Source organism: Amphiura filiformis, chromosome 4, assembly GCF_039555335.1.
Source record: "Amphiura filiformis chromosome 4, Afil_fr2py, whole genome shotgun sequence".
Lineage (NCBI taxonomy): Eukaryota > Metazoa > Echinodermata > Ophiuroidea > Amphilepidida > Amphiuridae > Amphiura > Amphiura filiformis.
Window position 1 is genome coordinate 56642414 of NC_092631.1, and position 16637 is coordinate 56659050.

General features: G+C 36.5%; 1 protein-coding gene across 4 annotated transcripts in view; it reads left to right on the top strand.

The window, feature by feature from the left end:
• The window catches only part of LOC140151110 (late secretory pathway protein AVL9 homolog), a 73188-nt gene extending 58134 nt beyond the window's left edge, over positions 1 to 15054 (top strand). Inside the window, exons 7-15 of one of the 4 annotated variants that reach the window (XM_072173330.1) lie at positions 952 to 1060; positions 1945 to 1998; positions 3072 to 4411; positions 4959 to 5093; positions 6590 to 6749; positions 7625 to 7705; positions 8440 to 8554; positions 10113 to 10166; positions 14234 to 15054. In XM_072173330.1, coding sequence (XP_072029431.1) covers positions 952 to 1060; positions 1945 to 1998; positions 3072 to 4411; positions 4959 to 5093; positions 6590 to 6749; positions 7625 to 7705; positions 8440 to 8554; positions 10113 to 10166; positions 14234 to 14912 — 2727 coding nt within the window. In that variant the 3' untranslated portion in view covers positions 14913 to 15054. The remainder of the gene's footprint in view (positions 1 to 951; positions 1061 to 1944; positions 1999 to 3071; positions 4412 to 4958; positions 5094 to 6589; positions 6750 to 7624; positions 7706 to 8439; positions 8555 to 10112; positions 10167 to 14233) is intronic. The other 3 variants (XM_072173331.1, XM_072173332.1, XM_072173333.1) reach the window with 3 other exon arrangements.
• Positions 15055 to 16637: the final 1583 nt, after the last annotated feature.

Genomic DNA, 16637 nt, shown 5'->3' on the forward strand with positions numbered 1-16637 from the left:
GGTACTTTTATTTTGCATATTTTTGCCTTGAAACTTGGTCAAAGGTTTTCTTACATGTTCTAATGTATTATATTGTCTAGCCACCTTCTAATTTGCATAATTACATAATTAATGAGATAATTTGCATTTTTCAAGCAAAAGGCATTGATTAGTGTACTTTGCTCTACATGTTACTCAATTAATCTCTTTAAAACATGTTCAGAGCATTTTCTAATTTCCAGAAATTTCCTTATATTCCACTTTAACTTCAGAAAGTTGAAATACAAAGTTTAAGTGAAGTATGTGTAGTTTAGGTGCCCCCTTAAGTGTGACTATGTTATCTATCATTCAATCTTGAGTCTGTTGTATGATATCATATTACACCTTATGGCAGAGTATGTCTGGACAAATTTATGGCACAATATGTCTTGACAAATAAAGTGTCACTTATTTGCAATTTTTTTGATGTCTTTACATTGATCAGCACCATGTAGACAGGTAGTGCAGGTATATTTAGATTTGTGTTGAATGACGTAAATATATTGAAGACCAAGGAAACAATTTACTCTATGAATATTGTGTCTTCATATTTATCAAAGAAAAGCAGCATGTTTAGTAAAATTAGATGCAGAAAAAAGTGCACTTTGATAAACCCCAGCGGCACTATCTACCAAATTATCAGCCTCTAGGAACTATTTTGATTGATTACAAAGCGGACTATATCATGTGTTGAGCCAATCAGTGATATTGTAAGGGAAAAAAAGGCTATTCCAGTTGAAATCCATACACCCCTGTGGAAGACTTGACCTTGATCATATAGGGTTATCTGATTCCATTTGAAATCTACACCCCTTGTGTAGAAGATTAAGGTCATGTCTTCCATAGAGGGTGTATGAATTTCAGCTAGAATAACCCAATATTGGTGTTCAGTATGTGATGTTACTAACATTATTCCACTTTTATTCCTTCCAGATCCTGGTTATTTTCAAGTTACTAATGTTAGAGAGAAGAGTGCTATTTTACTGTTCACCAGCTGAAAAACTTTGCTCTTCAGTTCTGACATTTGTCTCATTGTTTCCAGGTTTGTATTGAGGGTGCCCAAATATGGGCTATTTCATTTGACAGCCATACTCCCCCTATGGAAGATGCGACTTTAATATTTCCCCCAGAGGGTGTAGATTTTTAATGGAGTCACCCATTGGGGTAACCACATCTGAAATTCACACTCTCTAGCTCTGTGTGGAAGATTAATGTCATGTCTTCCAGAGGGGTGTATGGATCTCAACTGGAATAGCCCAATAGAGATAGAAAAACAAATTGAGAACAAATAACGAAAAAAGGAAATTAAAGTTAATGAAATATTAGAGAATAAAAGACAAGGTTTGTCTTTTGCCTAGCCATTATCTTGTCAAAATGGATGGGCCGGCCAATATTTTGAATAGGGGAGGCAGGCATAGCCGGTGTACAACTGTCCCTGACAAAATTTCAGCAGGCATAGCCAGTGTACAGCTATTTCAGCCCGCTTCTCCTTCTTTAAGTTGTAAAGCTGGTGTTTGCTTCGGTGTTAAACTAGGTTCGAATTTTTTTTTGTGGGGGCCTCCCCTGACAAAAATTGGAAATCCCAGCATCGCCACTGCTTGAAATGTAATGTTTTGAAGCACAACCCTTACATCCACCTTGTGTGATCATTTATATGTGATTCTTTTCGTATAGATTTAGTACCAACAAACAGCCTTCCTTACTCTGATCATGTGTGTTTTATGTTCTTCCTGTATCTGTATAATTGTTTTCCTGTATTTTGTCAGCGCTAACAGTGTCTGCTTTTTAAGGCAGGTGTTTTGCTTTATAAATTATATTATTACATAATTATGTTTATATTTATAACAGAAACAAAATCGATATTATCTTAGTCTAATTCAGTCATGACGTTAATTGACACTCATCTTTTTTGCCTCTTTTATTCAGGAATGATACAGCATGGCCTTACCGAAGCAACTTGTTATAGATCCAACGAAACAGGCATGAAAAACAAATTAAAGTCATAATCAAATAACAACTACCACTATTATACTTGTTACTAACTATGAGAGTTAATAAGGCAAAAATGTTTCCTAGCTTTAGAAAAAAAATTCCTAGGGTTGCAAAAAAAGAATTTGATACAGACAAAAATCCATAATTATTATGATTACTTTTCTGTGAATTGAAATGCAACGTTTTGAATCACAACTCGCTCTTTGGGAGAGTGAGGTGGTGCAGCAGTTGTTCCCTCGCCTTGCATCACTTGAGGTCGGTGGTTCAAGCCCCAGCAATGCCCAAGGGACTCTATGTCCACTTGGTTTATCCCGATCCATGCTCTCGCAGGTTTCCCTGGGATCTTTGGTTTCCTCCTGCTTCAATAAAAATTAGGTGATCATTTGTTTGGTTATCAAAAACTTCCTTCACTCAATGGAATTTGGGGAGCTGCACAGATAATTGGCAAATGTTACAATTTAAGGCTGCAACTAGGCTGCAACCAGCCTAGTTGATGCAATCTGATTGTGATGATTCACCATGGCAGCGAAATTACAGGACTTTGAATCCTCCGAGATCTGCCTAAAGGCGCTATATAAATCCAAAATTTATTATTTATTATAATTTATAATTTATTTAACCCTGTGAATGTGATTCCTTTCGTGCCTCTGTGGTAGCACTGTTTTGTAAACAGTCTTTCTTACACTGATTATATGTATGTTCCATGTTCTTCCTGTATCTGTATAATTTACTTGTTTTCTCGTATTTTGTTTTTGTGCTTTATAAGTTTACATTACATTATTTACATTACATGTATATTCCATTCCATTCCATTCCATTCCATTCCATTCCATTCCATTCCATTCCATTCCATTCCATTCCATTCCATTCCATTCCATTCCATTCACATTCACATTCACATTTTCATTCCCATTCCCATATCAATTTCCACTTCCATTTCCATTTCCATTTCCATTTCCATCTCCATTACCACTTCCACTTCCACTCCCATTCCATTTTGATATTGTCTCAGTCAAATTCAATCATGACATTAACACTCGTCTTTTTTCCTTTCTGTTCAGGAATGATACAAAATGGCCTTACAGAAGCAGCTTGCTATAGATACTACAAACCCACAACCCCTAGCCTTGTATTAGAAGACTTTGGTATTGACACCAATGAATATATGAACATTGATATGTCCCATGTGCCAAACTATAGCAGACGACGGAAAGCGCCCCACAGAGGCAAGAGTATGATGTCGCAGACAAGCAAAGTGGATATCACTGACACAACAGATGAAAGTACAGTAGGAACTCTCTCAACGTCACCACAGGATAATGTGAATACAAACTCAAATGGGGGTCAGAGAGGGGTCATGAACTTTGGCCGCAGTCTTGATGATAATGATATGGACTCGTTAACATCGGCTGCAAATATGGCGGTTTCTAGGAGAAGTTTTCAGAACATAGATGGTGAACAAGAAAATGGCGGACAGGAGAGACACATTCGGTTTACTCCTGAGATGGATATGAAGGGTGAATCAACATGTCAAGGGTCATTAAACAATAATAAGAGGACAGGCAGTGATTTAATCACGCAAAAAAACAGTGGACAATCAAGAGCTGATATATTGTGTAATAATGATACAAAATTATCTAGAAATTCTAAAATTTCCAAAAATGGTAGTAACAAATGGAGCAAGTCTTCTGCAAGAAATAGCCAGCACCAAAGTGGACTTAATCAGTATCAGAAAAGTGAAGCGAATAAAGATGAGCAATTATTTGAAGGTGATAACATCAGTGCTCATTCAAGTGAAAGCGTAGACATCAATGCACGCATCAATGCTTATTTTGATACTTTAGTGAATAAAAACTACGACACAACCAGTAGCAGTAGTTGTAGTGCAAGTTTGAACAGTTACGATGCGTCAACCTCTCGCGATGATCTAGGTACAAGTTCTATGCTTTCGGACACTGGTACAAGCTCACGCCTATCAGAATGGTCCACGATAAGCTCTGATGTATCTGTATCAAGCAAATCATTAGATGTCACAGAAGACTCAAATGATAAGTTCCCAACTGTCAAAGTGTTAGAAGATGAACTTCTAGAAATGATCGATCATGAGTTGTACGGACCTTACTTTGACACCAAGAGATTCAGCCTGCAGTCGACCTCACAGGCTACTGGTAAGGCAGATAATACCAACAGACTTGCAAATTGTAGCTTAGACTCCATACAGACCATGTCCGATGATTGCGATACGCCAGTAGGAAGTGCAAGAAACTCATCAATAGACTACAGTGGATCAGAACACAGATGTAGCGGTGTAGATGATGACTTTGTTATTTTGCCAAGTACACCAGGTCCAACTGAACTTGAAACAGACAATTTTGGATTTCCGCTTGCTCTTTTTGGAAAGGTAAGTGATGTTGTAAAAATATTCAGTTGTATTGTACGAGGGGGTATCAAAAAGTTTTTGAAATCGCCCAGAAGTGAAAGAGCTATATCAATGACATTTTGTCAGTGCAATCACAGGTCCTTATGTACACTATGGTGCAAAAATGGTCTCATAATTATGTTTACTTTTTTTACAGGCGCTAGTTATGTAACGGCATAATCAGCAAAATGGAGAAAATTGAGGCTTGTAGTATGATTAAGTTCCATTGTAAGGGTTACAGTGCCCAGAAAATCTGTGATGAAATAAAAATTCCTTTTCCAAAAAGCAAAAGTGACATATCACAAACACCACCGAAGATAACTTTCATTTCATCATTGATTTTCTAGGCACTGCAACCCTTCAAAAGCAGGATCTTAATAACGCTGCTTGCCTCAATTTTCTCAATCTTGCAGTTTATGCGCAGTAACTGGGGCAGCAGGTTATTGGCATCTAAAGTATTCACATCGCAGGAAATTGAAAATGATACAATGGACTGACCTGAACACCTTGTTCTTTGTTTGTTATATAGGGAGCTTTGTGTCATCCATACATATCACTACAACAACACGACTTGCTACAAGATGTGAATGTGAGATGCTTTGTAATTGGTGCATCTAATGCCCTGTTCAAGCATCAAAGACATCTGGTAGATGTCCTTGTTGAGGTAAGCTGATTATAGATTAATTAAGGGCGAGTGCATTGGACAAGCATCAACATTCTTGGCAAGTGGTTTGATTTTTCTAATTTTTGAGCAGCAAGTAATATGAAGTTTGAACCCAATTAATACACTAAGAGTTTTGCCATTTTTATCAAATCAAAGTACTCTGAATGCATCCATCTCCAAGGCAAATGAATAAATCCCAGGTGACAGGTGCTTGTTGGACAAACCCTGCACATAGTTCAATAAGACACTTTTTAATTAATACACTCGACATATTTTTCTATTATATCGAGGGCTTAGAGCCAGAACCACCTATGTCCATTTGTTTTCTCAATTACATGTTACTCATTTCTGCAACAAATGGATGGATAATTATGCCCTCCATAATAAATCCAAGTGACTTTGGGGTATATGCATGGTCACTATACCCCAATTCACTTACATTTTCTTATGGAGGGCAGAATTAACCATCCATTTGTTGTTGAAATGAGTGACATGTAATTGAGAAAACAAATGGACATAGGTGGTTCTGGCTCTAAGCACTCGATATTTTGTTTTGGCTACGTACATGATACTCGGTAGTCCTTGTGTCCATAAAAAGATTTTATCCAAAGGAGATCACTTTCACATTTGCCATTTGTAAGGTTAAGGGTGGTATTAACCCTGGAATTATAGAAACTTTTGGGCCTCATAACTGCTAAATTGTTGGTCTAATGTATGTTAAAGGATACAAATTCTTCTGTGAGGTGAAATTTGAGCAAAAATGCTCAGTTTTGGAGAAAATCCAGAAAAACCCTTTTTTACCCAATTTTTTTTTCAAAATGGAACAAAAAAAATCTTCAAAAAATTTTTTTTGTATGAATTTTAAAAACTAGATATAAATATTTAGGACCTGTTTTTGATTTTTTTTTGTTGCAAATTTTGACCAACTTTGGGAAATGTTCACCAAAAATGGTTAAAAGATGCTCAATTTTGTAATAAAAAAATAAAATAAAAGCCTGATTTCACCCAAATTTCAAAAAAATTTGGTGAAGTTGATCAAAATTCAAAAAAAAAAAAAAAAAAAAAAAAAAAAAGGGGGAGGGTGGTCCTTGATATTTATATCTGGTTTTTAAAAAAAAATTTAAAAAAAATTTATTCAACAATTTTTTGTTATGTTTCCCACATAAAAATTAACCCAGTGGATTTTCTCCAAAACTGAGCATTTTTGCTCAAATTTGACCTTACAGATGGATGGGTCAAGTCTTTGCCATTCTAAATATGTATACTCTTATATACTGTAGACCAACAATTTAGCAGTTATGAGGCCAAAAAAGACCAACTAATTAACACAGACATGGTTGATTCAAAATGTTAACATCAGAAGTTTGTTTAATTTTGCTATTGTGCTCTGGTTGTGTAAATCACAAAGTTGTGCAAAGTACATACCCTATTGTAAGACAGGCACTTATTGTTGCTCATATCTTATTAATACTGTTAGCTGTCAATATTTTTTACAGGTTAATGAAGGCAAAGTGATAGTATATGATCCTGAAGTACGACGTCAACTGCACCTGTCCACGGCGGATCTTAGATTTGCTGACTTCCTAGTCAAGAATGTTGCTGATGAGCAAGAGGACGTCTTCTTAGATCAGACAGGTGGGATAGAGGACTATTATGGTTAGTTGGTTATGGGCAATGCTAATCAACGGAATCTTGAAATAAATTTCTTTTGAACCCACTTTTAATAGTAGAACAGACTGTGTGTATTACAATGCAACCATGGCTCTTGCTGTTTTAGGTTAGATGGGCAAACAGAACTGATCTACTGATGATATCCTTCAGACTAGTATTAAAACTCTTGTAGAGTAATGATTGTTTAGTTTACTGGAATGTCATATAATTTCAGGTACAGGTAAAACTTTAGAGAAAACCAATCATTTCATGAAGTGCACAAAGTAAACACTGCAGCTCTCTCTCTGTACTACTCTTTTGTTTTGCAAGCGCATGTAACTTAATGCCACAGAATTAGAGACAGAGAACCGGGACTCGACGGACATCATGATACAGTCATGGAGCAAAAATTGGGGGTACTCGGTTTCCCTCGGAATGCGTTCGAGGCAATGCAAGCACGCCATGGATGATGGGCGCATTTAAGAGATGCACAGAGATGCGACCTGCACGCGATACCAAGACACTAATGATGAGATGCAGAATTGTTTTCGTTCGTCTCCGCGCACCGTCGGCAAGGACCCGAATACCCCTAATTTTCTCCCCATAGCTGATGTAGCAATTGTACGTGGCAGTAGAGGGAGTCCCGGTTTTCCTTCTCTAATTCTATCTGTGCTTAGTGCATGATTTATTAAGCATATGTGAGAGAACAATAGGCCCTCATCATGAATGTGCAAGACAAACAATTGTATAGGAACTACAGGGACTTTATCGTAATCTGTACTATGAATTTTCTATCAATACAACAAAGTGTTACCTAAGTCAGGTATTGTCACTTATACCTAGGCACCTGATTGATGTTATCTTATTGTATTTTGTTGCAGGTTGGGAAGGTGGTGATGAGTGGATAAGAGCACAATTCAAAGTTTACCTGCTATCACTGTTGGCTACATCAGCACATGGAAGTAAGACTATCTCTATACTATTTTTCCCTTGGGGAGTCAGTGACATCAGTGTGCTTTTCTTTGGGCGTAGCTCCTCAAGTGTTCACTCAAAGTTCTGGTGCATGCATACATGCACAGATGCATACGTCAAACAGATGCCTCAACGTGTTGACATCACCGACTCACAAAAATTAAAAATAGTGTACCTGTTATTAACTATTTCTAAAAACTTGAAAATTTGATCCATCAACCAGAAAGAAGACAATGTTGTAAAAAGAAGTACATTTTTGATGTGTGTGTATCAAGGCATGGTTGTACTCGACAACATTCAAATTGTGGGATAGGCTTTCACAACAGGAGTTCATAACAATTATTAAGTTTTTAGCGGGTTTGCCGTCAGACAAGTTCCATCAGAGACATACTATTGTGACCATCCACCATGAATAGGCCGTAATATCAGCTAAGCTTAATTTGAAATATGGGCCATTAAACTTTTCAAAAAACAATAGAAAACAAAAGATTTCTCAACTCTAAGCTCTGAATTTTTGCTACCTTGCAAACAAGCAAAAGGGACATGGTAATATATCATTGTAAATCTTATTTTGAGGAGAATTTGCCTGTCCAGTAGATCTTAAACAGTGAAAACGCTGCAATTACTGCCCATTTATGGTGGGCGGTCACAATTATACGTGAATTTTTCCTAGTTTGATGCTATTGATGCATTATTTCCATAATTATGATTATCATATCTATAGATGCAGAACAGGAAGGTGATTTCAATGATATCTGGGTGCGTGCGTGGAAGACTACACATAATTACCGCATATGGAAGAGTCAGGTGTATGAAAATATAGACTACATTCACCCTGGGTAAGTAGTCAATTATGAAGTTATTTGACAGCTCAAAGTAATTTTACAGACTTGGATTACATCTGGGTGCAATAATTATGCAAAGGATATAAAAGTCTTCAGTGAACTTCACTGAGCAGTGATCTTTGTAGGACAAGTGAATCAGGATATACATCAAGAACATTGAGAAATAGAACATTACAATCAAGAGGAAGAAGGGTGCTGGATAAGTAACTTTAGTGCTTTAGTGTATATGTATGATTGATTGTATGTGTTTATGTTGACTCCCACAATTATTGTTAAACCATACTTATCTTTTGATTGCATTCTGAAGTGAATTTGGAAAAAGGTGTTTTTGGCCTTGAGTCATTAAGCGACTCGTAACAACTGAAATTAGGATTAGGATTAGCATGCATGAAATAATTACATGAAGGATCATCAGCCTGCTTGTTTTCAGTCAGAGACGAATCTTTAAGTTCAATTTATTAAGATGTTCCAAATCTCTGATGTTGACTCTAATGATAATCAATTAGTGTTAATTACTACCATTTGTTTATAGCCAACTATAAGGTGCAGCTCTCCCCCAGGTGGTACCTCCCAACCCCTGGGGCTCACCCACTATAAGTCATGGCTTATTAATAAGTAATTAATATTGTCCACTTTGTCATTAAAGGTTTACAACCTCAATCTATTAAGCAGGTAATCCATTAGGCAGGTGATATCTTGAGCAGTCAGTTGGTCACACAGGTAGTATACATCATGAGCTGGGGTCCAGTTTTGAATGTTGGTAGCTAACATGACAAGTCTGCATATTAGGTCATTTGAGGTCAACATGTAAATAAAAAAATTAAAGCGCATTGGTGACAAGTAAGATATGTATATTATAGGGCAAGGACTACAACAACTGTACTGAAAATTCAGCAACTCAAAGCAAGTAGTTATTTATTTCCCTCATTTTTGACTGTTACTCCACAACTGTTGTCTGTGCTGAAATAAAATTTCCAGTGCAGTAGTTGTAGTCCGTGCCCCTATAATATACATATCTTACTTGTCCCCAATGCGCTATAATTTTTGAGAAAAATGCCAAAATAGGCACAAAATTGGGCAGGGGTGTAGTTATACCCCCTTATAACAACAAAATTCAAAATCTGGAAAACAGGGTTGTTTTTTTCATTGACTAATATGCCGTATATCCTCGAATAGTTGCCCCCAGGGGCGTTGCATTTTCCAAAAGTGGGCGTTTATTAGAGGTCATTTTTAGAACGATTAATTCCTGTTAAAATCACTAGGTAAGCTTAAAACTTGTGCTGAAATGATGAACTATGAACTTGGGAACGATGACTTCCAGTTCACTTCCAGGTTTACGATTCGACTTTTGCCATCATGTGTGCACCTTGGTAAGCTTACTACACAAGATAGCATGGAAATATCATTTTTGAAACATCTTGGCTGAACAAAATGATGAGGGGCGTTTAATTGAAGGGGGTGACTATTGGAGGAAATACAGTATGTGTTTTTGGTATGAGGGAGTACTCTGGTGGTTTTCGTAACATTTTGTTATATTATGTTTCTGTCGCAGGCATCCATTCACAGGTGGACTAGGTGTGAGCGACATGAAGATTAGACTACACAGGTAAGATACTCAGAGAATAAACCAAAAGGAAATTACAGTGTTACTATCCTCTACTGTGTGATAGATGACAAACAGGTCTAATATTTTGAGTAGTCATCCACTACAATAACATATTGGACCTGCTTGTTTTCTAGTAGAGGATAGTTAAAAGCTTAAAAAAACCAAAAATTCATATTGGTTATTCTCATGCTTAGTCAGTTAAATATTATTTTATTTAGCAAAAATTAAGTTACTGTCATAAAAACTCCCTTATTTTGTAATAAAATCCATGAAACTTGTTTACAACATCACATCTTCACTGTAAGTTAGTGCAAGCATTACGCACTGTGTGCACACCACATGTCACATACGCGCACCTGTACAAGCGTGTTACACATTATCAATACTCATGATGTGGGGTCATCTATGACCTGATAGACGACACCCAAAATCATGAGATTGTCCAATCAGATTAGTCTATGAACTAGAAAACTCATACTGACTAAAAATATACTATAAATAAGGAAAGAAGATGTTTTAATATTTAAAAATCACATGAATTTAATTTTTGTCAAACCTGGTATTTGAAACCATATGAAAATGGGAATAAATTTTTAATTTTTCCATGAAAAATAGACCCTGGAATTTTAATTGCAGTCATAGAGAAACCAATGAAAATTGTTGAACTATTTTTATTTGATATGATTTTTATGGTTTCTCTGTTTCTGTAGTCTACTATGGCGAAATGGTATGAAAAAAGTACTATACTGAAGGAAAATTGGTACCTTTTCAGGCAACCATTCCAATGCCTAACAGAAGAAAGATGTGTAAATAATAACATTATACAGCACCAATAAAACTGGCACTATAAAGTAAATTTTAATTGATTGAGTAATGAATTGATTGGTTACTGCATTGATTAATTACTGGATTGATTGCTGGGTTGAATAGGGTAGCTACATTATCAAGCAATACTTTTCCACCAGAAAATTGCAGAAGTGACAAACTCACAGAAGTGTATTACAGCACCATTTCAGAGCTACTTTTTAAATAGAATTCATGCTGGTTATGAGTGATATGAAAATCAGACTTCAAGGCAGGATACAGTGATTGGCAGATATGGTGCCAACATAAATTTTGTTTAACTTGCTGAAAATAAACTCATATAACTGGTATAAACTTTGTAATGACCTGATAAGCAAATTAAAGGCATGATTTTTATGCTTTGAAAGTCACATGGCATGTGCAATTCAAATCTGAGACTAGTATACTAGTCTCTGATTCAAATACATGATTCTAATTTGGTTAATAATATAATGCACCACTATTAAAAAAACCAACATAATTTTAAAGTTGTATTTTGTGAACCTAGCATCCTCTTTTTGTGATATTTTTAGTAGATATCCATGAAAAAACTCATTCCCAAAATTTTAGTTGATTCAGATTTTGTGTTTGCGAGTTATGCATGATTAATTAAGGGATTCAATCATGTTTAACAACGATGCGTCCGCGTCGTCTGCATGGTTTACTTTGCGAGGGCAGCTTTAGCTGCCCGAGTGAAGTTATCCACTCGACGCGCCGGACGCGAGTTGTTAAATGGTAATGAACAACGGTGAAACATGATTGAATCCCTTTCAACAACGAAAACAAGCTAAAGACCGTATAATTCAAAGGATTATTTCATGAGGTATGTCAGTTAATCATCATTGACCGTCAGCCTTACAAAAAGATCGGTGATTTCAGCAATAAGACTACAGACTAAAGCGGCAATGTTTAGCCGCTACCTCCAAAAAATAAGGAATTCAACTTGTAAGTGTGTATGCACACACGTTCCAGGCATGACGAATTTATGCGCTCACGCATTAACGCATATTCACGCTTGCGTTCGCATATATGCTATTGTACAAGTGTGGATTCATCACAGATTAACAACGGTTGACTCCTGTACAAAGGTATAGGAAGAGTTGTTGAATGATTGTGTGTATTAGCACTGTTAAATAGGGCACTGTGTTGTAATGACGTACTGGTGTACCCAAATGAAATACAAATTGGACGACATCTTTGCTAAACAAATTAATCTGCAAGAAATTTTTGTATATAAACATATGTAGCCTGAGGTTTCCAGTAGTATAAAAATCTCAAAAATGGGGGGATGAGGTTGTGGATCACGAAAAGTACCTTTAATGTGACAATTATTGTACAATACCACACAATGTAATTCCAAATGTAGTTGATTTGGTACTATAATGTTAATATTTTAATTGCATAAGTTAACCCAATTATATTAACTTCCTGTGATTGGCTTTTAAGTTTAACTTATGGATATGGCCTATATAATGGTGTTAAGTACTTAGCTTGTTGTTGTGACTCTTTTGGTGTGATTTCTAGGTCAATATCTTAACCTCTTGGGTACTAACTCCCTTTCTTACACTGCCCCTGATTGGTTAATAACATGACATAATCATCTTGGTAACCAATCAAAATAGAGCTATTAGATCTCTTAGAAATTTAAGCTTTGAACTTCAGCCCCGATGACTATTCTTACCATATCTTCAAGAGTAGGGTGCAACTGTAAAGCCCCGATTGTCCCATGTGTCGTTTGGATTGCAATTCCTCAAATTGGGCTTTTTTGGAACTTTTGGCAATGTCACTTCCAAATAATTGCCAAATTTAAATTATGATAGGGGAAAAGTTTAAATAAATAGAGGTAACATTGCAAAGCTGCTATTATTTTGTTTCTTCTCATACACTACCAGATTCTTATTGCTGATGCCCCCAGAGACACACTATTGCACACCTATTTTATAGGTGCTCCAGGGAGTACCTTTGTGGGTACTTAAGGGCAGAGTAATGGGAGAGAACATGGACCTTTTCGAGCTTCATTATTTCTGAATTGTATGTCCAAAGTATATAAAACTATACATTTTTGGAAAGGAAATGAGTCAAGGAATCCCATGGTGACGTCAGATTTGTTCAAAAATCTCAAGTTTTTGAAAAAATCACAAAAATTCACTTTTTTGCCCTAATTTTTTGTGACAACTTAGAAAAAAAATCCGTTAGAGTAAAAAAAATTCAGTTAGCTTTTCATGAAGAAGAGACATGAACTTAGGGAAGGTTTTTTATTTTTTGAAATATTGAAAAACAACGTGAAAAAAGCCATTTTGTCACATTATTAAGCTAAAAATTGCACATAATGGTGTATATTTTTTGTTTAAAACAAATATTTTGAAAAAATTAAAAAACCTTCCCTAGACTTTGATGTACTCTAACGGATAGTGCAAAAAGTTTACCCTTTGCTTGCATATTTTTCGAGTTATCTTGTCACAAAAATTATTGTCAAAAGTGAACTCTGAGAAATCGACGTTTTAGTAAAAAAATGTCAAAATTATGCACAAAACGTCCTTAAATTTTAAAACGGTAAGACTTTCACACTTGTAAAAGCTGTATCTGGTGCATGGTCTAAATATGCATCTTTTTGCACCAATGAATCTATAATCTCTGCTTTCAGTGCGCCAAAATTCAAAATAATTAAAAAATCCAAGTGGCATTTTGACTGCAAATTTTTGTTTTGTTTACACCACATTTGCTGGCGTTAACAACATACCGAATGCGCTTGACTCGTTGGACATACGCCAGCAGAGTTATGCCAAGCGTCACGCCGACGCTGAATCGCAGCAGTAATCACAATATTTTGCATTCGCGCATTTCGGACTCATTATTTCCCGCCAATTTCCTAAGCTGTCTTGAGCCATGTGACTTTCTAGAGTTGAAAAGAGTGAAAGAAATCAAGCAAAAAGACGAATAAATATTAGCAAGTTGTATTTTATCAGTTTCAAGTGAAAGAATACATCTTAGTGTTGATAAATATCAAAAAATCTCAAATTCGGTCGTGGACGAATGTGTCTTCCATTACTCTGGCCTTAAGAGTACACTGTTACATCCGAATGGCATATACAGTACACACACCTGTACTGGACTGGTGCTTTGATGCAGCAGCAGGAGGAATCTGATGTATATGAGTGTATATTGCAAGATCAGAAATTAATATCATTTGCCTCCCTTTTTTTCTGATAATTTCTTTATTTCAGTGCAATGCAAACAACTGATCGTGGAAAGAGGCTGAACAGCGCCATCACCAAAACAAGCGATGCTGTTTTCCATACAGGCAAGGCAGTTGGTGGTGCTCTAACAAGTGCAAAATCAGCAGTGTCATCATGGATTTCAAGTTTCGCTGGAGGGGAGTGGAAGATTGATGAAGAGAGCGTACCACCAAAGGAAGAGGAAAAGCTTGAAAAGAAAGAGGAAAAGAACAATGGAAAGGAGATAACAGCGGAAAAAGGGAAAGCATCTGAAAAGAAGAAAGCAGAAGAAAAGAAGAAAGAAGAAGAAAAGAAAGAAGCAGAAAGGAAGAAAGAAGAGGAAAGGAAGAAAGAAGAAGAAAAGAAGAAGGAAGAAGAAGAAAAGAAGAAAGAAGAAGAGGAAGAGGAGAAAAGAAGAGCGGAGGAAATGGTGAAAGCAGAGGGAGGAGAGGAAGAAGTGAAAGAGGAAGAAAAGAATGAAAAAGCAGAATCCCTAACAGAAGGTACCGGGAAAGAGAATGTTGAAGAAGGGGAAGAAACAAAAATCAGTGATTTATCAGAGATTATGGTGATCCAGTGGGAGGTGAAGCAGAATGAAATTGAGAGGAGGGAAGTTCCTAAGCTGGAAGAAGTTCCCAAGGTGGAAGAGAAGCTGGAAGAGAGCACTGAAGATGATGACTACTTGTAAGCGAAAGGAGCTATTCTATTTGAAATCCACTCTCCCCTTGTGAAAGATTTAGTTTAAGTTTTCCACAGAGGGAGTATGTGTTTTAAATAGAATAGGCAATTTGGTAACTTACATTTGAAATGCTCACTCAAGTTGTGGAAGATATGGGCAGGGACAAGCGATTTGTGCGGAAATTTTTTTCCGCGCAATTTAGGGATACATGATTTGCACTGAAAAAAAATGTTCCGCGCAATTTGCTATTTTTTTCCGCGCAAATCGCCTGTCCCTGAATATGGGTAAACTTACATACAGGGGAGTATGGGTTTCAGATTGATTAACCCCTAGCATATTGCATTTGAAAAACCAATTCCCACTGTGGATGGCAACTGGAATAGCCAAATAATGAAATGTCTGTAGTGTATTCAAAAATAAATAATGGTTGAAAGTTTAGTCTGTCCAGTATAAGATGGAACTTAACATACATTGTTTGTACACCAAAATGCATGGATCTTACATAAAATGAGATAAAGGGCATGTTGTCAACTTTTAAGTAGAACATACTTTAGGTGTTTGAGATCATTTAAAGAATGATGGAACATGACCGTGGCAGGATGTATGAGATAACATAAAGGTTCATAGATGGGGGGTACCCTTATGTAGTGGTGTGCACGTACTATGAAAATATGCAACACATAGCATGCCTGTTTACATGTAGCAATTTCACAACACATGTGCATAGGTAACCCCCTTAATAACCCCCAAATGGACATGGATTATATTGTCTCAAAATCCAAATATTTTCAATTATGTTAAATTGTAAAATCCAAAGGTAATTCATTCAACAGTATGAAAATAACAGAAACTCATATTATATATTAGATATTGATGTATATAATAGTGCCTTCTTTGCTACTTGTACTATATGTGGTTCTGTTGCATGGAGATATTTGTGAGGCTGGCCTGCCTAAGGGGTGACCAGTGTACACAACGTATGTGCCTGTTCATGTTCAATTTCCTATCTCATATGTTATAAATTACACATATTAACACATCATGTATAGGTGAAACAAAATGTTTTTAAAACGATTGTCGGAATGTTGATGCATTTATATCAAGGCGCTGATGTCAAATAATTAGAGAATAAAAGTATCCAAGCAGTATCTCTATTGCCAGATATAACACAGAAGACTGCATTATTTTAAGGCTTTCATGCAAAAATAATGCTTTCTCTGTGTTATATCAGGTGAGAGACATTGCTGGGTCTCAAAACAATACTTTTATCCTCACTCTTAAACAGATTCACTCGGTCGGACATCCGGGAACATTGTCCCCTTCGTCCCCTTTGCACAAGCGCGCCCATAGCAACCAGCTTGAGAAAGGGGAACTGCACATGCGCTGCACATGCGCACACTGGTTTTACAAGGCTATTTCCCCTTTGTGACGTCAGCCCGACCAAGAGAATCATGCACGCATAAAATCATATTTGCATGTGTACATTCACTCTTTACGGCTATTTTTATCAAGTCACTCCTGTGTTAGAAATCGGTGAATCCATTGAGTCCTTAACACACGGATTCAAAATATTACACCATGCAGAGGAGCGAGTTCACTGCACGCACACCATGTTACATGCAACGCAAACGATACAGGCAATTGAGCAGTTGACTACTCGGATGTACTTTGTTGTCTCATACAACACAGGCAAGAAGCAATTAAATTAAAGGAAAAAAGATGATAAGAATTTAC